We start from the raw sequence: 25103 nt of genomic DNA on the forward strand, positions 1-25103 counted from the left end.
GAGAAAAAGGGAGGGAGAGGGAGGAAGGGAGGGAGAGGGAGGGAGGAAGGGAAGTAGGAGGGAGGGAAGAAAGGAGAGAGAGAGGCAGGGAAGGAAGGAAGATCATGATAATATGTTGACCTTTCTGAAGGAGAGAACAGAACTGTGGTTATTAGAGGTGGGAAGTGGGGAGAAGGATGGAGGGTTAGCGAGAAATTGGTTAATAGATACAAGGAATGGTTATGTTTTGTAATGAAGAACATGCTAATTATCTTAATTTGATCATCACACACTGTACACAGGTATTGATATTCAACTCTGTACCCCACAAATATGTATAATCAATTATTTTTCAATTAAAAAATCCCTACAAACCAATAAATAAATAAATAAATTTAAATGAAAATTGTAAGTGTAAGAGAAAGGTAGGAAGGGATGACATTTGGCACTGAAATAGGCACTGAGATGGTAGTGCTAGAAACTAGGACTGCAATGGCCACTGGGCCACAGCTATAAGGAAGAGTACTGCTGGTCTTCCCATAATACCCCCTTGGATTTGGGATGCAGCCTCCCAAGTCATACCTTCTGTACCAAATACCTCTCCACAGTGAGAGCAGAAGAAGTGCTCTGGGTGCCAGGTCTGGTTCATCGCCGTCAGCACTTTCTGGAAAAGGAACACACAAAGAGATATTAGAATGCCGCAGAGCTGTAAAACATGACCCCAGTTCTAAATGAGTGATTAAAAGCTACATGTAAGATGGAGCGGGGCAGAGATTTACTCACATCCCGGATGGGAGCAGCACAGTAGGCACAGCGTGGAGAAAACAGGTGGTGGTAGTCCTTGGGGCAGTAGGCCAAGCCACTCCGCTCAAAGAACGGGCTGGAGCCAATCTCCTCTTTGCAGTGAGTACAGACAAAGTGCTCTGGATGCCACGATTGTCCCAGAGCATGGATCACCTGGGGGATGACACAAAGCCTGACTTGAAAGCCCAGTTGAGTGCTGTAGAGTCTATAGGTTGCCAACAACATCCCCTATAGTTACATAAAAGGCCTAGACCTAGGTTCCACCTAAGACAGTCTGCTGTCTGTGCTTTATGGACAGTAAAAGGCTGCCCACTTTCCTTACTGTTCACTCTGATAAAAGCTTGTAAATGTTCGTCACCACTCTACTCTCCCAGAGGGTGGTAGAAACAACACAGAGCATAACCTTGGCATGGAAGGGACCCCCGGAAAAGGAAAAGGCCAAATGGTTTTTATTCCCCTGGGCTACACACCCGATTTCATGCCCCATGCACAGTCAGGCCTCAAAGCCATTTATCGTGACTGTGATGAAGGATGATGTACAACAGGAGCTTCCACATGTGATCTGTAGTTGAATTCAGCTGAAAATTGTAATCAATTTAGACTGGGAATGTTTGAACAGAGGGAGCAGTGAGAAAGTTCATCTAAGTAAAGGCAGTCCAGAAAAATGGTTAAGCACTCAAACTAGGGAGTCAGATTCTCTTGGTTTCAAATCTTACCTCTGCGTCTTACTAGACAGTGGGCATGTCAGTTAATGTCTTTGAGCCCTCAGTTTCCTTATCTTTACAAAGGAAATGATAATAGAGTCTCCTTGAAGGGCTAGTGTGACTATGAATTGAGGGAATACTTGTAAAGCACTGAGCTCAGTGCCCAGAGCACTGTAAATAATCAGTAATTATTAACCATTACTAAAATGTCTTAGAATATAAGCAGTCCTTGGTGGGACAGAGACAGACATACAGGCAGACACAGATGGCTGTAGGACCAACATCTCAGGCAGTCCCACCTTCCCAGCAATTGGCTTCTGGCAGGAAGCACAGTGGCCCTTGGGTACTGTGGCAATCCCAAGGTCCTGCAGTTCCTGTTCCAAACCCCCAAGCATTGAATCCAGGGATGCCTTGTGATCCTGCTTGTCTGGTAAGTGTTTCTTGCCAGCATCTGCGTTCACTGCAACCTAGTACAAGGAAAGAACCATGAAGAGAATCAGCCTCATGGGCTTTTATCCTCATTGACATTTTTTAAAAAATGTATTCATTTATTTTCTACACAACTCACTTCTGCTGACTGATCACTTAGTCTTTCCCTAACCTTTCTCCAAGGCACTGAAGGAATCTAACATTTTAACACCAATAAAAATGCTTTCACCTCCGTTTCATTTTAAGCTTTTCAGTCTGAATGTAATCTGACTAATCTTCTATTTCTTACTGTAGAAAATTGAGTGCATGATGATACCCTTTCTAGCTCTTATGGTGACCCCAGGTGAACAATTAGTCACATCTTCCTTTTATCCATTTATTCTGCAATATTTGTTGAACCCCTAATTTGCACCAATCAATGCTCTGGGTACTTGGAATAAAGCAATGTACAAGATAAACCAAGTCTCTGCCCTCATGGAATTTGCAGTTTATGGGTGATAGAAAATAAACAATTAAACAAATAAATATATGTCGTAATGTCAGGTAGATAAAAGTTATGTTATACATGGAGATAGAAGTGACAGAGGGTGGGATGGTGAGGAAGAATTAACTTAGGTGAGGATGATTACAGAAATCACTTCTGAGGAAGTGATATTTAAGCAGATATTTGAGTGATACTTAGGGGCCCAGAAATATTGACATTTGTGGGAAAAGAAGACCAGAGGGAAAGAAGGCCCTGAAGAAGGAAACAATTTGGAACATTAGAAGAAAAGTAAAAAAAAGGTGAGTGGGGAGTAAGAGTTAGCAAAGCAGGAGAAGATGATGGAGAGAGGCAAAGATCACACAGGACTGTCATGGTGAAAGCTTGGGTTTTATTCTAGGATGATGGGAGCCACTGAGGAATTTCAAGCATGAGAGTGAAGGCATCTGGTTTATAATATCCTTGTGGAAGCAGAGCGGAGAATTAGGTGTTGACAAGCAAGAGTGGATGCAGGGAGACTATTATATAATGACTTAGACCAGTGTTAGAAGAGATGGTGGTGAGAAATGCTCAGATAAGACTTGCTGACAGATCGAATTTATTTAAGCAAAACATCAAAATGATTATTATAAACCATCCAAAAGAAGATGCTCAAATTACAAAAAAAAAATGCCTAACTTATCTCTCATCACCTCATGTCCTGATTCTGGCTCTCTCTACTCCTTTCTAATTGAGCTACTCCCACCATCTACCTAATACTTTGTTGATCAGAAAACTACAATGGCTGTCCATTGCCTCCACATCAAATTTGCTCTCATCAGACAAACGTTCAAAGTCTCCCATCTATTGCCTCGCTTTACCTTTCCAATCTCATCTTTTGTTATGGACTCAAAGGCCTCCTTGTTCAAGGCAAGCCAGGCTCTTTATAGTCTCCTAGATATCATTTGTTACTGTCTGCCTTCAGGCCTCTACTTATTCTATTTTTACTGCCTGGAATAACCTCACATTATCTCACCAATCACATGCTCATTTCCCTTCATGAGACTTTGATCATCTGACAGATTTCCTTCCTTCTCTATTAGATAATGTTAGTTAATATTCAAGAGGTTAGGGTTCAAAAGCTTAACGTCTGAAAGGCTTGAAAGAGTGACTGACATTAAGTATGAAAAATAACTAAGGGCCGGCCCGTGGCTCACTCGGGAGAGTGCGGTGCTGATAACACCAAGGCCCCGGGTTCGGATCCCATATATGGATGGCCGGTTCGCTCACTGGCTGAGCGTGGTGCTGACAACACCAAGTCAAGGGTTAAGATCCCCTTACCGGTCATCTTTTTAAAAAAAAAAAAAAAAAAAAAAAAAAATAACTAAGAAAAATACATCAATATATCTATATTTATATTGTACATGGAAATCTTTTTGCTTTTATGTTCCAGAATATTTCTGAACAGACATATAAGAAACAAGAAATACTACCTATCTCCAGGGGGCAGAACTGGATGGCTGGGAGAGACAGCTGATAGGGAAACAGTTCAGTATAAACTTTTTTGTACTTTTAATTTTCGTACAATGTTAATGTATGGCTTATTGAAAAAATAAACAGATTTTTTTTAAGATATAAATAAATCAAGACACATACTAAATCTCTTAGAAAACACAACACAATTAGATCTCCTAAGGCAAAGTTTTTCTAGTATTTTCAGATATGAAGCACAATGAACAAATCCACCCAGTTTTATTGTGGACATCGACCCATCAAAGAACACTAGCCATTAAAGAAAACTTGTTTGTGATGTTTTTTCATTTCTCCCTCTAATAAATATGTGTTACTCACTATGTGCCTGGCACTGTGCTGGACATTGGGAGTCCCAGGGTGAGTCCCTGCCCTGCCCAATCATACACATTTTTATGTACTGCCTTAAAATTATTTCATAGTCACTTTGTGAATGTATACCAAGTCCTCCAAACAGATTTAGAATGGTTGGATTCTCTGTTTTAAGAATTCTAGATTATATTTCCCTTAATAAATACTTAAGCCCACTTACCTGATTTTGTTTCCTGCCAGGCCATATGAGATTACCACTAGCCTCTAGAAGCTAGAACAGGAAGCATATTTTATCCCAATATGGGCTTGGGCCTCCTCATCCTTCTGCTGTCAGAGCCACACTTTGATCACCTTTGCTCTGTCTCAGTTTGCCCATAGGTCTTCTCCTCTGTCCTGCTCAGCCAGACCTCTTTAACAGTCCTCCCACTTCATTAGGCCTTAGACGCCTATGCCCTCAGGGCTCAATCCAACTAAAAAGACCTCTCCTCCAATCTCTTTATGTCCAAACCCTATCCATTCTTCAGAGTCCATCCCAAGTCCCATCCCCACCTCTCTGGTAAAATATCCATAACCTCTCTATACTCCTAATGTTTGCTCCACATATTTTGGTAAACTACCTGTCTTCTATTCTGTAAATGTTATTGATGCTTATGCCTCATTTTACCAAGAACACTCCAAGCTTCTTGAGATCAGGGCCTGTATCACATCATCTTTTGTGTCCAAATAACACACAGCACAAAGTTGGTTTAATCCATTGAATTAAATTTAGTCTGGCATTATTCAAAGGAAGACATACAATTGGCCAACAGGTACATGAAAAAATGCTCAACATCACTAGTCATCAGGGAAATGCAAAGTAAAACTGCATTGAGATATCACCTCATCCCAGCTGGACTGGCTATAATCAAAAAGATGGTGAATAAAAAATGCTGGCGAGGGTGTGGAGAGAAGGGAACACTCCTGCACTGTTGGTGGGACTGTAAATTAGTACAACCACTATGGAAAACAGTATGGAGGTTTCTCAAACAACTACAGATAGATCTTCCATACAATCCAGCAATCCCACTTCTGGGTATAAACCCAGAAGAATGGAAATCATCATGGCAAAGGGATACCTGCACTCCCATATTCACTGCAGCTCTGTTTACAATAGCCAAGATATGGAACCAACCTGAATGTCCATCAATGGATGATTGGATAAGGAAACTGTGGTAATATATACACCATGGAATACTACTCTGCCATAAAAAAGAATGAAATTCTCCCATTTGTAACAACATGGATGAGCTTGAAGAAACTTCTGTTGAGTGAAATAAGCACAGAGGGATAAATACCACATGTACTCACTCATAAGTGGGGTCTAAGAGAGAGAGAAGGAAGGAAAGAAAGACCACAGTGGTGTGCTGGACTTGCAGAGCGAGAGAACATACCTAGAGATGCAAAGAGGAGTGGGGGAAATGGGTAGGGGGAGGGAGGTTGGGGATAATTGGGTGGGGGACACGGAGTATAATCGCAATTTGTGGTAACGTGCATACTGCCAGTATGGATCTGGCTATCACATCTAGGGTAAGAGGGGGGACAATCAGCCTTGTGTCTCATGAATATTCATAACCAATAAAAATGAATGAATGAATGAATGAATGAATGAATTTAGTCTGGGAAAATGAATGACAACTTAAAAGAATTCCTAAGGGGAAGAATGAAGAGTTGAGTTCCACAAAGACAAACTGGTGCCTCTGTGGGCCCTGGAGGCTTTATCATATGACTATACTCACCTTGGCCTGCATTTCACTCAGATGAGCCATGAGCTCATCCAGTTGAGTGGCTGCTGAGGTTTTAGGAGGTGGTGGGGATTCCTTTCGCTCTTGGACCTCACTATAGAGAGGAAAAAAAAAAAACATACTAACACATTGAAACTCAAATAAATGTTAAGCCACACACAAAGTAACAGAAAATGCAATTTTAGCTATTAACCCCTTAGACGTGACTCTAAAGCCAGGGACAGAGTATTTAAAAAATGGGTACTATATTGCACACAGCTATTGATATTGAACACTGTACCCCACAGACATGTACAATCAATTATGTTGCAATGAATTAAAGAAACAAATATTTCTTTAAAATAAAAAAATAAATAAATGGGTACTAGACTAAAAATCTGAACAAGTTCTCTCTGCCTTTTGCCTTTATTTCTCACTGTTCATCTCAAAAAATAATCATTGTTCTCAAGTGAACAAAGGAAAGTGGTGGACATGTAGGTGACAGGCCATTCTCCCCCAACTACCAGGTACAGAGCAATCTCTGAAAAAACCTTTAAAACTAGAGATCTGAATTTTTAAAATCTTAATAGTATTCTTTTTAAAAAAAATTATAAACTATTATATTTCCTCTCAGTTCTTATCAGGCAATCAATGAATCAATCAATCAATCAATCAATCAATAAGAATATAGAGTAGGTATCAGCAAACTACGGTCTATGGGCCAAATCTGGCCATATACATTCATTTACCTCCTGTTTATAGCTGCTTTCCCGCAGAGTTGGGTAGTTGCTACAGAGACCTCATGGTCCACAAAGCCTAACATATTTACTGTCTAGCCCTGTATATAAAAAAGTTTGCAAAGCCCTGGTATAGAAAGTTTGGATAATGTATATGATGGTTCCATATTCATATGATTGTGAATAAATTATGAATATAAAAACTTTGGACCCAACAAACTTAATATAGATCCTATTTAAATATCAGCATAATCATTAGTAAAATTAACTGTGTATGAGGATATAAAATAAAGCTTGCTAAACTCTAAGAAATAAATTATACAGACCATATTCTTAGATAGCAGTGAATAAAAGTACAGATTAATTATAAAAAATTATCCACTTAAGAAAAAATAAAGCACTTCTAAATTACTCCTGGGGTAAAAATAATTGAACTGAATTTTCAAACTATTTAGAAATAGCCATGAGAACATACATATCTGCCTCAAAACTGAAAGCAAAATGTTATTGAAAGGAAAATATATAAATAGATGTAAGTGCAATATTGAAAAATAAGAAAGACCAGAAATAAACAAATATTCAAGTCAAGAAACTAAAAACGAAAAACCTAAAACGATTAAACAAAAGGAGTAAACAGCATAAATTAATGAAAGAGAAAATAAACAAAAAGTAACAGTTTTGGGGGAGCATTGTATAAAATTTCCAAGTACATAGAAAAACATGAAAAATTACCAAATTCATTCTATAAATATCACAGAAACTTGATATTAAAACCAGACAAAGAGAGAATACTGTGTGTGTGTGTGTGTGTGTGTGTGTGTGTGTGTGTGTGTGTGTGTGTGTGTGAGTGAGAGAAAGACAGAGAGAAAGAGAGAGAGAGAGAGAGAGAGGGAGAGAGAGAGAGAAGCTTAAATAAAAATAGCAGAAATGTGTTTTTTTAAAAAATCATAGCTAGGTAGTGTTTATACCAGTCATCCAAGAATGGTTCAAAATTAGGAAAGGGATTAATATAATTTGTTATACTAACAAACAAGAAAAGAGCTTTATAAATATATTGATAGGTGCTGAAGAAGCAGTGGAAAACAAATTTAACTACCATTCCTGTTGTTGAAGATCAAGAAAACAAGAAAAATTCTATAACCTAATCAAATATATCTATAAGAAATCTATAGCAAGCCTCATATTTAATAATCAAATACTAAACACATTTCTAATTAAGAGATGAGCAGGACACAGATCCTACTATCATTTCTAGCCTTTAACATTATTCTAGAATGCATTATCAAATTCATTTTAAAATAAAAGAGAATTATACATTTGGAAAAAAAGGAAAGCCCTCTCACTCCTATTTTCTTTTAAAATAGATGGTATGATTATTTACCTGGAAAATTCAAGATAAATTATCAAATAACTATTAGAATGAATAAAAAAGGTAAGGACAGTGACTAGATATAAAAATAAAATGAAACAGTATCTTTCCTATTGAACAGTAGTAAGTAATTTGAAAATCCAGTGGTGGGGGGGAACCTGTTCATAATACTAACAAAAATTATGCAATATCAAAGAATAAATCTAACAAGAAATGTGTAAGACTTCCATGAAGAAAAATGATTGGCAGATGTAAAAGAAGAGCCACATACCCAATTAAAAAACGGGCTGAGAACCTGAGTAGATATTTCTCCAAAGAAGACAAAAAAATGACAACAGGTATATGAAAAGGTGCTCAACTTTTTTTTTTTTTTTTGGCAGCTGGCCAGTACAGGGATTGAACCCTGGATTTTGATAGTATCAGCACCATGCTCTAAGCAACTCAGCTAACTATCCAGTCCTCAACATTATTAGTCATCAGGGAAACAAATGCAAATGAAAACCACTATGAGATACCACTTCACACATGTTAGGTACTGCTCTGTGCCCAAACACAGAACAAATGTAGTTTCTTATCAGGGCTTCTATATTACTAAAAACCTAAAAATAAGAAACAAGAGACCTTTAACAGTTGATGATTACAAAGTAAAGTGTCTGCTGAAGGAAATGTTCCCCAAAACAGAGGAACCTCAAATCAGAGGTCTTTTGATTTGTCCCCTGACCTTCTGAAGATAGTAAAGGTGCTTTGCTAAGTCAGCAGCAACAAATGACTTCTTTACTCAGAGATTTCTATATAATACAAATCACAAGAGATGCATTTAAAAGAATCCAGATTTCTTAAGTAAGAGGCTTTATTGTGCTGGATTTCCACCCCCCATTTATTTCTGTTATATTTTTATAAAGTGTCCCTCCCCATTATTATCAAAATTATTTTTGTTCATGTAAAAGAAACACTTCTAAAGTACTACTCATATTGCTATTGATATATAACTATATTAGAAATATTATTCCACAGCTATATTCACAGCCAGAATTGAATATACCTTCAAGGTATATTGAAAGCAATGTTCAGTTCATTTAAGCAAGCCAGAGCAAGTGTTGGAAACAGAATGCAGGAATATAACTCCTGAGTCTAATATTCTATCTGAACACGCTAGCCTTGCCGGCTCTGAGTTATGCCAGCCTCGGGGATTAGTATCAGTCTATTACATATTTACTAGGTCACCCGGATTTTATATCACTCTCCCACATAGGCCTACACAGCAAGTATCATTCAGTAATGGGAAGAATATCAGTCAAAGGCCAGTCAGGAAAACACAAACCACTGTGAGTAAACAGGAAGAATTTAATCCAGAAAGTTGATTACACAGGTGACGGCAGAGCTAAAAATCAAAACGGAAGACATTGAGGTAACCCAGAGATTAGCTGTGGCAAGAAGCCATTACTACACTTAAGCTAAAGGGACAAAGAGGCAAAGTTACCAGAGTCCAGGGGCCCAGGTCAATGGGCAGAAGCTGGAACCAAAGCAAAGTTGTCATGCTTCAGCTAAAGCCATAAAAGAAAGACAGCTGCTGACAGAGACCTGTGAAAAAAGAGTGACTAGAGGGTGGGAGATGCCCTGGATTTCCGTACTTTTTCCCTCCAGTCTCTCCACAAAGCCTCCCATTGGTTAAAGCTAATGAGAGTCAACTAACCCTGGAGCCTGGAAAACCTAATTTGCAAGGGTCAGCTCCCCTGGGATGCAGAGTAAGACAAGAGTGGGGGAAGTGATTGGAAATAGGCCAGAGACCCACACTATGTGTAGGGAAGGGAGTGTCAGTAAGTTAGCATCAGTGTGTTATCTATTGACCACAATGCCAGATACACCAGAAAATGGCTGTTGGTTGGTCCGGTTTTCATATTATATGTTCTTGTGTTCACTTGTATTTCTACTGAAGACTTGGTCTCCTAGATTTAAAAAAACAAATATTTACTGAGAACCTATTGTTTACCAGGTTCTGTTTTGTTGTTGTTGTTTTGCTTTGTTTTGATTCTTTTAATCAGTGCAGTGGGGGCTGGTGGCGGCATGGAGAGAAAGAGGACTAGGAGGAATGTTCATCCTGCAACTTCTTGGAACTGGAATGAACTGGCAATTTGTATTAATAAATTGGCCTCGCTTCCACCACAGTAGCAAGAGCCCTCAAGTGGGAAGCTTTAAAAAAACTTCTTGTAGCACAGTCCTTCCTCTGTTGTTGTCTCATCTGTGTCACTATTGGTTGCAATTCTGAAACCAAATAAGGTGCGGTGTACTACTCTTCACCAGGAGGAGTCTTTACTGTCTGTATTTTAAGCCTGTTAGTTTGTTTCCCAGAAAGATGTATGATGTTAAAAATTGCAAGCTATAACTGAAGAGAGAAAAAGAAAAGTGGCCTTTTTATTTTTTCAGACTGTCAATTCTGCTCTGGCTAGAAGAAATTATTTAGTGAGTGAATCTGTCTCAATATGTAACTTTTATTAAAAGAAAATGCCTAGACCCAATAAATAAATTTTGAGCAAATATGGAAAGAAGTATATAGTCATTAGAGACCCACTATCTTAATTTACCCTGATCCTAGCTTTGATGTTTTGAAATCTCACTTAAGTTTCTTCAGGTGTATTTTCTGTCTGGTGACCTGGAGCATGATGTCTGGAACAGCTGTTCCAAAACATCTGTGGCCATTCTGAGACTATTTTCAGGTGGTAAAGGAAATAGTGGAAGCCAGGCACTGTGAGAAGTTGCCAAGACAGCTTAGCACAAGCTCTGCTCAAAGACTATGGAAAAAGGAGGAGAGTGTAGAAGTTCTAATAATAAACACTTGCAAAGTAAATTACTGCACAAAGATTGATAACAATTACCTAGTAACTTTCATTTTTAAATATATGTAATAAAAAACATACCTGTAGACATTGGGCTCCTGGATATTGGTAGTATGCACGAGCTGCACCTAAGACATGTGAGTGATGGAGAAGAACAAAAAATGAATTTTTGTTATTAGAATGTTGATGCTTATCAACACCTAAAGATAGAGGATGCTTTTAGCTTCTAGAAGAGACTGATAACTAGCATATCTGTGAGATATCCTTTCATAAGACAGAGGTACTATCAGCCATCCTGCAGAGAATGGCCAAATTCTAAGCAGAGTAGTTGGCATGTGAACAAATACTCGCAGCCCCTCCCTGCCTAGAAAGCACTGAAACGGAGAAGCAGAACATCCTCAGATAGAAACCATAAAGCAGGCTGGCTGGTTAGTTCACTTGGGAGAGCATGGTGCTGGTAACAACAAGGTCAAAAGTTTGGAACCCCTTACCAGCCAGCTGCAAAAAAAAAAAAAAAACCCAAACCATAATGCAAACAAAATGGGTCAGAGCAAAGCCCCTTTAACTAGACAGGACCCTACCTGGGGGGAGATTATAACATAAACTTGACACAGGAAAAGAAATAAGTGTCAATCTAAAGGGTGGTTGGTCAGTAACTCATGTATTTATTGAACAAATTTTATTGAGTGCCTGTCATATGCCAGGGCCGGGGGTGTAGTGGTCAGAAAACAAAACAAAACAATCAGTAAAAAGTGTCTACCCTGGAGCTTACATTCTGGGGGTGAGAAAAGGATAATAAACAAATTAATATGTAAAATTCAGCAAGAGGTGGAAGGTGGGACATAAAGGAGAAATGGCAATTATAGACATATTGTTCAGGAAAGGACTCACTCAGAAGAGGATGCCTGACTTACAGGAGGTGAAGAAAGTAAGCAGATATCTGGGGTAACACAATTCAGGGGAAGGAACAGCAGGGAAAACACCCCGTAGCATCTGTGGAACAACAAGGAGGCCAGTGTGGCCTGAGCAGAGCAAACCAGGGAGACAGGGGCAGAGAGTAAAAGGAGCCAGATCATGCAGATAGGGTGACCATATAATTTATTGTTCAAACTGGGACACTCTTCAGAGTGAAAGGGGATTCTAAAAATAATTCATATTATGTAGTTATTGAAATATGTATTTATTGGCCAAAATTTGGTTTGATTAAACTGATGGACGTATAAAGTAATTCTATTCAAAATTTATTTTCAAAATAAAAATTTCTATAATATTTTTAAATGACACATAACTATGAACATTAAAACAAATACTTTAAAAACCTCAATGATTAGTTGAACATTTAACAATAGCACAAGTAAATAATTATTCTTGATATATATTCACATACTTTTATTGGTTACTTAGCCGTTGCTGTCTCTAACATTTTGATATGGAAATTTTTCTGAAAAATGTGGGTTTTTTTCAATATGGTGGTATTATTTTCATAGAATTGAATTGCTGATGCTTTTAACTGATGCTTCTCTGTAGACGACTATATGTATCATTTTTAATTGAGAAAATACTCCCTCTATAGCTACTGATGAACCTATAATTTCAGAGAAAATTCTGCTAAATGGAAGATATTCTCAATTCTATTTTTTATATTAAAATGTATAAATATTTCAAGCCAATATTTTCACAGGTACTGTCTTTCTGCCTCCATTCAGAGTACCTTTCTTTAATAATATTACAAGACAAAATTTACAACTTGTCTCTATTTTTGATTCTTTTTAACATTTCACCAAATATAGACACTGCAAATCACAGACTTACATAATTTCATTACATTCTGGTGGAGAATATAAATTTATCCAATTAAAATTAGGAGTCAAAATCCATCAAAGTCAAGATTTTTCAAAGCACGATTTTCATTTTAGGTAATTAAATTGTATGGGCTCTAGTGTTTTGATTCGTTCAATTTCTCTCCAGATTTGTAGGGAGAAATTTGAGCTTCTTCCTTTTTGCAAGCTTTATTTGACATAATTATAACTTGCTAAAAGCTTCAAAAGCTGAATTTTTCATGCTACATTCATTTAATAATTTGATTAAAGATTTCCAACTGATTTTGCACATAATGCAACCTAAATGTGGGTTGCTTTACAAAGTGGTTTTTCAGAAGCCCAGGAATTTTCAAAATTCAATTAACGATAGGCAACACAGAGAGAAAAATACATACATCCATGCTGAAATCTTTCTTTGTATTGTACTGTTTTTTCCTACACATACATACCTATGAATAAATTTAATTTATAAATTAGACTCAGTAAGAGATTAACAATAACTAACAATAAAGTAAAACAATTATAACAACATCACCACTCTTGTGCTTTGGGGTCATTAAGTTAAAATAAGGGTTACGTGAATATAAGCACTGTGATACCATGATAGTCAATCTGATAACTGAGAAGGCTACTAAGTGACTAACAGGTGGGTAACTTGTACAGTGTGGTTACACTGGACAAAGGAATGATTCACGTCCAAGGTAGCACAAAGCAGGATGGTGTGAGATTTCATCATGCCACTCAGAACAGCATGCAATTGAAAACTTATGAATTGTTTTTTTCTGGAATTTTTCATTTCATAGTTTCAGACCACAGCTGACCACAGGTAACTGAAACCATGAAAAGTGAAACCGTGGATAAAGGGAGACTACTGTTTGATATCATCTTCTGTCACAAAAGTTTTGTAGATCAGTTACTTATATACTCTGTGTATATATATAGTATTTATAAATTTTGACAATTATAGTTTCTAATTTGATTGGTAAAATACTACAGCTTATTTGGATGCAGTCATGAATTTTGTGCACATCACAACCAATTCCAAGTACATTTCTGCTCCATAGGTTTTGAAATTGGTAAGAACATTGTTTTTACCACAATGCTATGCTCCACCAACATTTGTATTCATATTCTCACCACAAAAAACATTTTATCTTCACTACTGAGCTTTTAAATTAAATTTACAATGGCATTAACAATGTCAGATATTTCATTCTTTTTAACCAAAGAATGAATTCCAAATGTTTTATTTTGATCCTTTGCATTAGATTAAAAAAAATGAAATTTTGGAATTAAATTTTCCAATTGAGGGCTTTGATAACACTGATATAAAACTGACATGATTTGATGGTTTGCAAAAAGAATCAACTCTTTAATCATCACAGTTCACTTTACTTGCAAGCACAAGAAAACTTGGAATTGAAAATGAGCAACATTAATTTAGAAAAGTCATTCTATACAAATGAAACGGTGAGCTTCACAATGACATGTAACACACCTCCAGCAGCTGCACATGCTGAATTGTCATCTTCAGGCACATTATTCTTATTAACTTTTGAAGAAGATGACAATGCTACTTCAAAATTAACATGCACTTTTAGCTTTGGTTTTGGTTTGAGCTAACTGCTGAAAGGGTTTATTGTAAAATTAAAAAGTATTACCGAATAATAAAACAAGTGGTTAGAGCTTTACACATACAAATAAAAGCAAAAGGGCTTGAACAAGAATATTCAGATTACACTATACTCTATGGCAAGAATGCTTAGCCTCCATTTCCTAAACATAATTTGTTTGACACTAAGCCACAAGTTCTCATATTTCTTACCGACCCTGAGGAGTCTCTATGCATCTCACAGGCTACCACATGGACCACGGCAGGCCACGACTGGTGGTACACCAAGTGGCCAGAAGGGAAAAAAGCCTCAACAATTTTCTTGACACCACAAAAGACCAGAGGAGTTAGCTGTCCCTGACCGCTCGTGCTTGAGCTCTTAGTTTGAACAGCCAGCACCCCACATATTATCCTAGAAAGGCTGCTCCTATTTAGGTTTTGTCTGAACAGGATCAGGAAAAGAGATGAGTTGTCATTAGTCATCTTCTGTATTTAGTCATAGTAAATTGAGAGCTCTGTTCACTGCATATTTGTCTTACGTACTGCCAGATGAGACCATGGAAGATGCCAGAAGGGCCAAGGAGAGGTCTGTTAAGCCATGCTGGCTTACTTTAACACAAATGCTAATAATAAAACTTCAAAAAAATAATTGAAAATCTGGAGTAAAATGTAAAGTCAATAGTATGTCAGAAAAACAAGCATAAACTCAGGCCTCTTCTAGGTAAACCAGGACATATGGTTTCCCCGACAAAGGTCAGCATAAAGAATGTGGCTTTTACTCCAAATGAGATGGAAAGTCATTGAGGAGTTTTGAGTAGAAGAATGACATGGTCTGACTTAAGTTTTAAAGGATCACCCTGCTGCTATGTTGAGGACAGATTGCCTGGGGACACAGGAGCCTATGACTATAATCTTACAGTGAGAACAAAGACGATAGCTCTCTAGCAGAGAGATAAATGAGTATCCTTAAAACTGCGTGTATGTGTCTGGAAGGAAAAAACAGTTAGGGAGGGAAACTACCCACCAGCTCAAATTTTAGGTCTTTGCTACTGTTTATTCCGTAGTGTGTACAAGAATGAATCAGAATGTCACAGTACAAAAACGGCGGATACGAAGGGCATCTACTTAATTCTTCTTATACTAATTACATTCTCAGCAAGGAACCTTCTAATTATAATGTAGGTTCACATAGATTTACCCATAGGAAGATAAGATGCATATCAGCAAATAGTAATATCTGTTCTACCTGACAGTTTGAAGTGTAACCACAAATTAATAAATTGGACTTCTGGGTTTTTCTTATACATCATCTCTTGTGAGTTTAGTTAGCTTGAGTTGGTTTCCTACATTGTCATCATCTCTGGGAACAGTAATAATTGAATTTCCTAATCTACTCAGCAGAAAATAAGACCAGAAAAGTAGTGACCCTGAAAAGTCACCCTGAGAAAACTTTTCTGAGCTGCCATTTGGCTTTCCTGGAAGTGATCTCTGGCCTTACTGAGTGCCATTCCAGTCCAACTGCAACATGCATCTCTGATGCCCAGACAGTAAAATTGGAATATCCCAAGTGAAGTAGGCAACACGCTGCCTGTTATCATGCCCTTATTAGACAAATATTAGTTCTCAAAGGCTTAGTCTTCTGTAATGATTTTCTCAATTCTCCTCTCTTCAAAAACAATCATCTTTAACATCAAGGGATTATTTTTTCTCTTTTTTAGATATGTGATTCTCTTTTTGTATCATTTTATGTTTGGTACAATTCATTTTTAGAAATGCACTCAAACATCTATATTCAAGATAGTATAATAAATGAAAAGTTACTGGCAAGGGACTTACGTTATCCTGAACGGACAGGATCTTTGAAGTCTCAGCAAGGTTACTCTCCTTTCCGGAATGCTGATCCAGGAAAAGAGGAGCTGGGTTGGAATATTCACCACTGTCCTGGAGGGTGGAGCGTTCTAGTTCCTCTAGTAAGGCATCTACATCATAAGAAACAAGAGAATACATAAGCCTCTAGAATAATTTTTCCATTAAATATCGCTACTGTGCCCCCATTCATCTCCTTCTCTTGGGTTAAGGCTATTTTCAAACACCTTTCCTTACTCCTAATTTCACTTCAAGAATATGGTCTATTCTACCAGGAGAAGTTTAATACTTCTACTCATTGTGGCTTGTTTCTTATTTCTTGTGGTTGCAATCAATTTCATAGTCTCACTCTATAATTTGACTTCTTATATTACAGGTACTAATTTTTATCATGTGTTTAGGGAAGATCACCCACAAAGATCCCCAATTAAAGTTAATCCTAAATATTTTTCCTAGAAGAAAAATACAAGCAATTATATTACCATTTTTCAAAATATACCATGGAAGTAACATTTATTCTTAATCCTGATGAATTTTTGGTCTTAAATCTCAAGAATTGTTCCAAGCACATAACAAAAGTCTCAAAACAAAGTATAACTATTCCGTGTTTTAGGGTTTGAAGAGAAAAAATGGTTAGAGAGAAAAGAAGGTTTGGAAATAGAGTAAGATGTTTCAATCCAAATAGTTGAGATTTGTTTCTCTTGTGGTTTTCGTGGTAAAAGCCAATGGACTTTACAAGTATTCTGGTACCTTTCTGTTATAATGAACATACAATAATAATTTATAAAAACAAATACATGCCAGGCATGGTGCTTAGAAGTTTACCCATTTTATTTAATCATCCTAATGCTTTGAGGCAGATGATATAATTGTCCTATTTTGTAAATCAAGAAAGAGACAAAAATAACTTGCTTAAGCCCATGAGTGCAGAACCAGGACTTGAACCCGGGCTATCTGATCCCTAGCCCCCCACTAACTGAAAGTTAGAAGTTTCAGTCCCCATTCTCACATGAATTCTCTGGGTCACCTTGAGCATGACATGTTCTTCTCTAAAGCTGTTTCCTCATCTACGTAATGAAGCAATTGGATTAGAACAATATTTTTCAAATTGTGGGCCAAGAGCCATTAGTGAATCTCTAGTTGATTTCTTACCACAGGTAATAGTTTTCAAAAGTTTGCAAACTAGATTATATTGTTTCTACGAATCTGCCTAGCTCTGAAGTTCTAAGATGAGAAAAATAAACTTCATAAGTCATTAAAAAAAAAAAAAACCCTAAACAAACAGATTTTCATTTATTTCAGATTTTGAGATAATGGGTATGTTTTTTTTCCTTCTTTTCCTAACTAACACACTTTATTTTTATAGGAGTTTTAGGTTTACAGAGAAATTGCACAGAAAGTACAGATAATTCCCACAGAGAATGGCATTAGGAAAGATCTAATCTTTTATTACAAATAAAATCTTCTATAGATCTTCCTCATTCATTTCACAAAAATGTTGACTTTTATGCACAATTTTAGAGATAAGCAAACTGAGCTAAACTAGTCTAGGTGCAATATGGTATTTCAGGATATTGAGGAATTACTGTTAAGGCTGTTGTGGGCTTAAAACGGCATTATAGTTATTTATATTAATATTTATTTCTTTATTTATTTTAGAGATCAAGGCCGAAATATTTACAGATTAAATTGTATATCTGAAATTGCTTTAAAATAACACAGGAGTGGAATAGGTGGGTATAAATATGAAATAAGATTGGCCAAGAGTTAATGATGGTTTAAGCTGGTAGATAGGTATATCAGATTTCATTAAACTGTCTTTTCTACTTTTGTATATTTAAAAATTCTCTACAATAAAAGGTTTTTTAAAAAGAAGAAAAAAGAAAGGTCAGCCCGTGGCTCACTTGGGAGAGTGTGGTGCTGATAACACCAAGGCCACGGGTTCCGATACCTATATAGGGACGGCCTGTTAGCTCACTTGGGAGAGCGTGGTGCTCACAACACCAAGCCAAGGGTTCAGATCCCCTTACCGGTCAAAAAAAAAAAAAAAAAGAGATAGAAAAAAATAAAACTTTTTGTCTCCAAATTTTATTAGCCAGACTCAATTCCAAATTTCAGAATTCTAATATATCTCTCAGTAAGATAGTGCCCATTTCTTTTCTATTCTCTAAGCTTTGCTCCAACCAGAAGTCAAAGATCCTCCTGGATTCAAAATAAAAAAGCCATTTACAATAAAGATTACAGAAGAGAGGAGACCATGCCACTGAGTAGGGAGTTATCCTTAGAAGCACCAGCTAACTGAAGTTACCAGAACTCTCCTTTCTGGGTCATGAGTTAACAGACCTTTCTCTTCCTCTTTTCTGTAAGCGTGCATATCCACAACACCCTGAGCTTATGCCTTTTGCCAGATTCTGTAATTTGAAGATGACTAATTTCAGTATGACAAATATAGGATGGGTGTAGGGGGTATTAGACTGAAAATTCTGTGGTCCTTATCTATAGTCCTTTCTCTGAAAAAAATAAAATAATATCAACATTAATATGAAAGGATTAAAGTAAGATCTCTTGGAGGTTTCCATGGGTTATAATGATTTTATTCGAAGCCAGAGTCTGCTCCCAGCTCCTTTTTATCATCCTCATATAATGAGAGTTTAGGTGAAAACCTTCTGGGTGGATATAAGCTATTAACCTCCAAGGCAGTACTGCAGGGTGGAAATATTTGCTCACCTGAGCTAACCTGTCCTTGATGCTATTTCTCTGCAGGGAGGGAAGAAGGACCCACCCCAAGTCTTGAGGGTTGTTACTGGGCTGATAACAATTGAAGAAACTGTTCAGGTGTAGCTAACTGGATAGTCTACACAAATGTTAGCTTCTGGGCTGCTTGGTACTTTCTACACTTCTGGACAAGATTTCTCCAACATTCTTCCTGCTCAGGAAATGCAAAACTATACAATTTTTTAAAAATCTGGATTAATTGGCCGGAACACCAGATCCAACACATTTTAAAAATAGGAGAACACTTTGTAATGGGTTTAGGTGTCAGGTGCTCCTGAGAGTAATGTTGATCAAGTCATTTTGTTTTTCTTAGTTTTCTCAGCTAAAAAATAAAGTGGACAATCTCTATTTTAGTGGATGCTTCGGACATTAAAACTATTAACATATGTAAAAATGTCTAGTTTTATTAGATTAAGTCACCAAATAAGTATTAGTTTCTTTTTGAATTATCTGCATAAAAGCCATTAAGGACCCCTAAAATTTTTTTTAAAAAAAGGGTTGTACCATAGCAGAGCACAGGCAAAAATGCAAATTCCTCCAACACTCACACAGAATAAGAATTTGGCTTCTACTCCAAGTCCAAAATAGAGTCTACCACAGTATCAAAATAGACTTTACCTCTCAAACATTTCAGTATTTATCAAATACTCTTTAATATTTTTCTCTTTATTAACCTCTTCCCTCAGTTATTTTCCCCTCTTCCTTCCTCTATTCTTCCAGCTCTCAAATTATACCCCAAACAATTAAAAAGAAAAAAAGACGGTGTGCAAGATATGTTTTTTGTTGTTTGCACTTTTCACATACCCCATACCTCAAACACATACAAACCCAGGACACTTGGGAATTAACACAATAATTTAAAAATTGCATAAAGGTTAGTGACAATATTAGGATGTTGGCAACAAAAGTTGGCAAAGGCTATGGAATGAGTCCCCAAAATGGCCAACTTTATGCTGCTCCAAAGGTTTGAAATCAGGGATCTCTCTGGTTAATGTGGCCAATCTCACTCCTGGATTTAATTGCCTTGGAGTGGAAGGAAGTATCATAAGCTGTTCTTTCAGGATTCCTCTGAATAAAAAGCTTAGCAACAAAATCACTGGAGTTACAGTGCTATGCCTTCTTGATTTAATACTAAACCGTGGAACAAATGAAACCACCCTGGCTTTCCTCCAACCTTTGTGGATCCCTCATTCTTGTACTTCTATTTATTCCATTTCTTCTCCTTGTGACAGCCCCCACCCCCTTTCTTTCTTTTTCTCCCCAAATCACATCCCTGCAGTTGCCTAGCTGTGTGGTTACCCTATGATCTCCAGTAGCCCCCGAAGCAAAACAGCATCCATAATAAAATAACGATTTCAATTACAGTTCGGTCAAAAAATGTTTGTCGAGATTTGTCTGTGGTTAGCACCAAACTCTCCATCTACTGTGCCACTGAAAACAGTGAACCCGTAGTTTCCCCAATCATAGTTCCTTATGCTTCACTCTTGTTTGGGTTGAGAACAGGAGAGAAGTGAAAATAAAATCTTCCAGTACTACCCTTAGTCTGGCTAGAAGTACACCCCACCACACATGGAGATGGCAGCCAAGTCTTCATTCCCTCACTTTCTCTTTCAAGAAGTTCCTCACTCACCCAACTCTTCCATTGTCCCACACCCAAGATGCTCTGGTCTCACAGGTTGTAAGGAACTGCTCTGGCATGTGCTGAAGAAGAGGACCGCAAAGGAACTGAGTAAGACAAAAATAAAGCAGCCTCTATAACTCTTTTTGGTTCCTGTATTTGCTTAGCACTTCCTCTCTTGATTTGGTGAATATCTTTTTTTTTTTTTGTAGGTCATAGTTTTCAACATGGTACTGACACAAAGGCGGGTAATAAGATTTGAGTTTTGTTAGTACATTGGCCACCATGATAAAGATTCAAAATTAATTTCACAAATTTGAGCACCTACTATGTGTCAGAATTCATCTTGAATTCATGGGAATGGCAGATTTATGTTTGTGTTTCTTCCAAGTGTTGGTATCTGTGACTGAGCACCTGCTTTGTTTTTTTGTTTTTTGTTTTTTTCTGTGAAGCTGGGGGACCATGGAGGCATAGTTTCCTTTTTAGAATTTCCGTCAGAGTTAACCAGCACTCAATTCATTTTGCTGTCTTTATTTACTTAATTATTCAGATATTTTGTTTAGCTGCTTTCCTGCACAGATTGTAAATCCTTTAAAAGCAAGGCAGAAGCAGATTCACGTTTGGATTCTCAGGCCCTGGTTATTCAGTTGTCCAAAATGCAAAACATCTATAGGGGTCATGAAGAATGAAGCTGGAAGGTTTAAGATACCAGGTGCTAAACTGCAGACATCTCAATTAAGCATAATCCCCACTTAGTTACGTTGCCTTATTGCAGTTTATCTGAAAAATGACACTGAGGTTAACTCTTCATGTTTTTTACCATTGTGGTTTTATGCACCTTGAAAAGAAATAAAACACTTACAAAACACCTACTATAAGAAGGCTGTATGTAAAAAGCTATGGCTTTACAAAACAAATTTTATTCCCCTTTTTACCAGTGGTGAAATAGGTTCAAGGGATAGTATTAATAGTTTACACTTACTATACTTACTGTAATACTTACTATAACCCAGATTTGACTTCAAAGCCTGCGATCTTTAAAACAAAGTGATCTTCTGTTAAAGGATTCATTCATTCTCCATTCCACTGTGTCCATAAGACTTTTTTTTTCGGGGGCGGGGGGGTTCCCCCTCTGTATTACTTTGAACAGCCATTGGATGTCAGTGCTGTTTTAAAAGTCTGCTCACTGCAAACAGTTTGAAAAAATTCCCATTGACACCATGCCAATTTTTATAATTGAAAATGGCATTAGCCCTATAAAAGTGCAAAACATTCGGGAGAGAATATAAAACATTTGCCTAACCTGAAGTGGTAACTGAGTCAAAATACTGAAGGAAAAATGTACTTCAGCACTTGTCTACAGTTTAACTTTATGATTAATGTGAAATTTGGAATCGGATCCCCAGATCTTGTTTCCATCCTCCTTCTCCTGGGGCTTTTAACCTCGGATGCTTTATATTCCAAGGGTAAAGAACTGTTCTTGCAAATCGCTCTTTGATTATAATAATAAAGATAGGAAGGGATGGGAGAGGCCCACTGCATCAAGGACTGCAACTTGGAGATGAGCAAATGGAAACTCCCTTTTGACGCTTCAGAAGACAGTTTAGCTGCGCACGCTAGTAGACAGAAAAGTAATTTCTGACAAAGTTGCTGTTCTGACCGCGCTTCCTTTGCAGCAGAAACATTCATAAACCGCAGAAGCAGGTGGCTTCGGGGCGGGGAGCTTGAGAGACCTTCAGCTTCTCGGTGTCGGTCACCAGAGCCACGCTAACAACCCCTCCCTCCAGCTCAGGGACCACAGCCAAGTTAAGCAGGCGACGCTGGCTCCTGGATGCTCCAACACGTCTACTAAAAAAGCAACTTGACAATTCGTTCCACAAATTTTATTAAAAGCCAACCGAGTGGTGGACATTGTGCTAGGTCCCCGAGGATCCAATATAACCAGACTCAGTCCCTGACCACCAGGGACTCAGAGGTGAGTGAGTCAGACACAAGATGACTAGACGATTAATGGAGACACAAACGCTAGCCGGTCCCAGAGGAGGTGTAATACGACCAAACCAAGGTAAGGGGTTATTAGGTGGCCACCCGAGAAAAGCTACTCCAACGCCAAGTAAAAATGTGCGAAAAAGTAGCATAAACCCCCGCCGAACAATCCTCACCAGAATTGGCTCAACATTTGGTTCCCAATGTACGCAGGCGTCAAGGCCTAACCCGGAAACACTACCTCCCTGGAAAAGTAAACTCGGTCTACGGAGAGTAAACTACCTTTCCCGTCATGACTCAGTCAAAAACTCCCAGCATCCCCTTGGCCTCCGCTTTCCTAAAGCATACGGTAAGTAGGACTTCAGCTACCAGGCAGCCCTTGGTTAAGGTAACCATGCGCGTGCGCCAGGAGGCGGCCCCTCGTCACCCCCATGGCCCCGCCTCTGTTCTACAGCCGCCATCTTTTCAGAGACATCCATCCGGCAGTCGACGGTGTTTTTTTTCTTAAAGGAGAAGCGACAGCTCAAAAAATTCCCCCTTCTCCCCGCAAGATCTGGCGGCGCTGGGGACAGAAAGGCCAAAGACAGGAAAGTGGGGCCGGGGTGGAGGCGGAAAAATGCCCAGGCTACTTCTACGGCCTAAGGAAGAAAGATAGAGCCCTTGTGGCATTAGTGGCTCCTTAGGGAGGCAGGTGCGCGCGCAGCCAGTCAAGGGTGTGCGCGAGGCGGGGAAAGAGGTGCGTTTCCTCCTCACCCAGTTCCCTCGCGAGACCTGCCCCTCCCATTTTCCTAGTGCGCGTTGAACTCTAGAGGTGGGGGAAAAGGTCACTTTGGGATTGTCGCGAGACGCAGCCGTTTAACGGTGAGAACGGGTGCGCGGGGAAGGAAACCTCGCGCGCTCCCTTGGAGCCGTTTCCTGATTGGTTGAAAGAAGGGGTGGGGGCGGGATCCCTATACGTCGCTGCGTGTGAGCCCGCGAAGGGCGGGGCGACGGAGCCGTTCTTCCTCTCCGATTGGGTCGCTGAGCTTCTGTGGCGGGCGCGCGCGCGCCACCAGCGGTAGCGGACCTTGAGTGGCAGGGGGCGGGGGGGCACCCTCGGAGCCGGGCGGAGGGGAGGGGGGAACGAGGAGAGCAGGGTGAGGGTGAGCCGGACGCTCCGGGAGGCGAGGGGGGCGGGGGGAGCAGCGTCGCGGCCGCCGCCGCCTCCGCCTCCTGGGACGAGGGGGTGGGGGACGGACTAGCCTGATGCCGGGGGAGACGGAAGAACCGAGACCCCCGGAGCAACAGGACCAGGAAGGGGGAGAGGCGGCGGCGGCCAAGGCGGCTTCGGAGGAGCGCCAACAACGGCCCGCTGAGGTGGCGGCCGCGGCGCCTGCGGGGACCACTAGCAGCCGCGTGCTGAGGGGAGGTCGTGACCGAGGCCGGGCCGCTGCGGCCGCCGCCGCCGCCGCCGCGGCCGCTGTGTCCCGCCGGAGGAAGGCCGAGTATCCCCGCCGGCGGAGGAGCAGCCCAAGCGCCAGGCCTCCCGACTTCTCAGGGCAGCAGTCCCAGGCCGGGAAGCCCCCGTCTCCAGTTCAGGGAAAGAAGAGTCAGCGACTCCTGTGAGTAACGCAGTCTTTCAGGCGGTGGGAAAGACCCCCCTCTGTCTACACGCAGCCCTCTCGGCTCCCGTAGCGCCCACTCCACGTGACATGCTACCCGCTCTGCCCCCTGCCGGCTTCACACGCCAGATGTCACACCGTTTCCCCGTTAGCCTCTTATCACTTCTCTCTGCGCCCCCTCCCTTCCGCACCCCGTGTCCCCTGTCTGTCGGGCCCCTTCCCCACTCCCGGAAATCAATCATCCTTTTTAGGATACGCCTCTTCTGCTCCCTGGGGACCCACCTCTTCCCTGCCTGCAGCCCGCAGGCTTATCCGTCACTCTGGCATCTGCACCCTCTTTGTCAGCCTTTCCCTTAGGCGGTTGTCCAGTGTTACATCACATCCCCATTAGGAAATAAGCACAATCCTAGCCTTCAAAAATGTGTCCACCGCTCTTCCAGTTAATTAGCTACAGAGCCAGTCGTAGTAGTATGTTTATGTAGCTTTTTTCACTCTTCTAAATTTTCACATCACTTTTCATTCTTTTTAGAAATCTGGTACTTAAGGTTGGGGTAAAAACGTGGCTCTGCTAATTTTAAGTATAGAGTCTTTCATGTGACAAAATTAGATGAATATTTCTTAATTTTGTCTTTTCTACCAAGTAGCATTTTTTCCTTTGTTTTTGCACATATATTAATGAAGGAACTTCATCCTTAAAGTTGGGCTCATTTGAAAGGAATTTTTTTATTACTTAGAAGTAATAGAGGAACCATGAACAGGTGGCCAGGAGTATAAATATTTTATATTGTTTATTATAATAATGCTCATATGTTAAGAATACTGAAGCGCACAAGTTTGTAAATTCTACAAATTAATCACATTAAGTGTTGAATTTGTTATTGAAAACATCATTTGGGTCCTTTGACTT

At 39.3% G+C, this 25103-nt stretch overlaps 2 protein-coding genes across 3 annotated transcripts in view; one reads left to right on the plus strand and one right to left on the minus strand.

Annotated features, from left to right (window-relative positions):
* LPXN (leupaxin) overlaps positions 1–23028 on the minus strand; it is a 43742-nt gene extending 20714 nt beyond the window's left edge. The window contains exons 1-7 of the mRNA XM_063095106.1: positions 22965–23028; positions 16187–16329; positions 11000–11046; positions 5994–6093; positions 1787–1954; positions 763–936; positions 562–643 (exon numbers count right to left, since the gene is read on the minus strand). Of these exons, the coding sequence (XP_062951176.1) occupies positions 562–643; positions 763–936; positions 1787–1954; positions 5994–6093; positions 11000–11046; positions 16187–16329; positions 22965–23028 (778 nt within the window). The remainder of the gene's footprint in view (positions 1–561; positions 644–762; positions 937–1786; positions 1955–5993; positions 6094–10999; positions 11047–16186; positions 16330–22964) is intronic.
* A 747-nt stretch (positions 23029–23775) lies between these two features.
* Positions 23776–25103, plus strand: part of ZFP91 (ZFP91 zinc finger protein, atypical E3 ubiquitin ligase) — a 39423-nt gene continuing 38095 nt past the window's right edge. Inside the window, exon 1 of one of the 2 annotated variants that reach the window (XM_063093357.1) lies at positions 23776–24196. In XM_063093357.1, coding sequence (XP_062949427.1) covers positions 23841–24196 — 356 coding nt within the window. In that variant the 5' untranslated portion in view covers positions 23776–23840. The remainder of the gene's footprint in view (positions 24197–25103) is intronic. The other variant, XM_063093356.1, reaches the window with a different exon arrangement.

This window comes from Cynocephalus volans, chromosome 4, assembly GCF_027409185.1.
Source record: "Cynocephalus volans isolate mCynVol1 chromosome 4, mCynVol1.pri, whole genome shotgun sequence".
Lineage (NCBI taxonomy): Eukaryota > Metazoa > Chordata > Mammalia > Dermoptera > Cynocephalidae > Cynocephalus > Cynocephalus volans.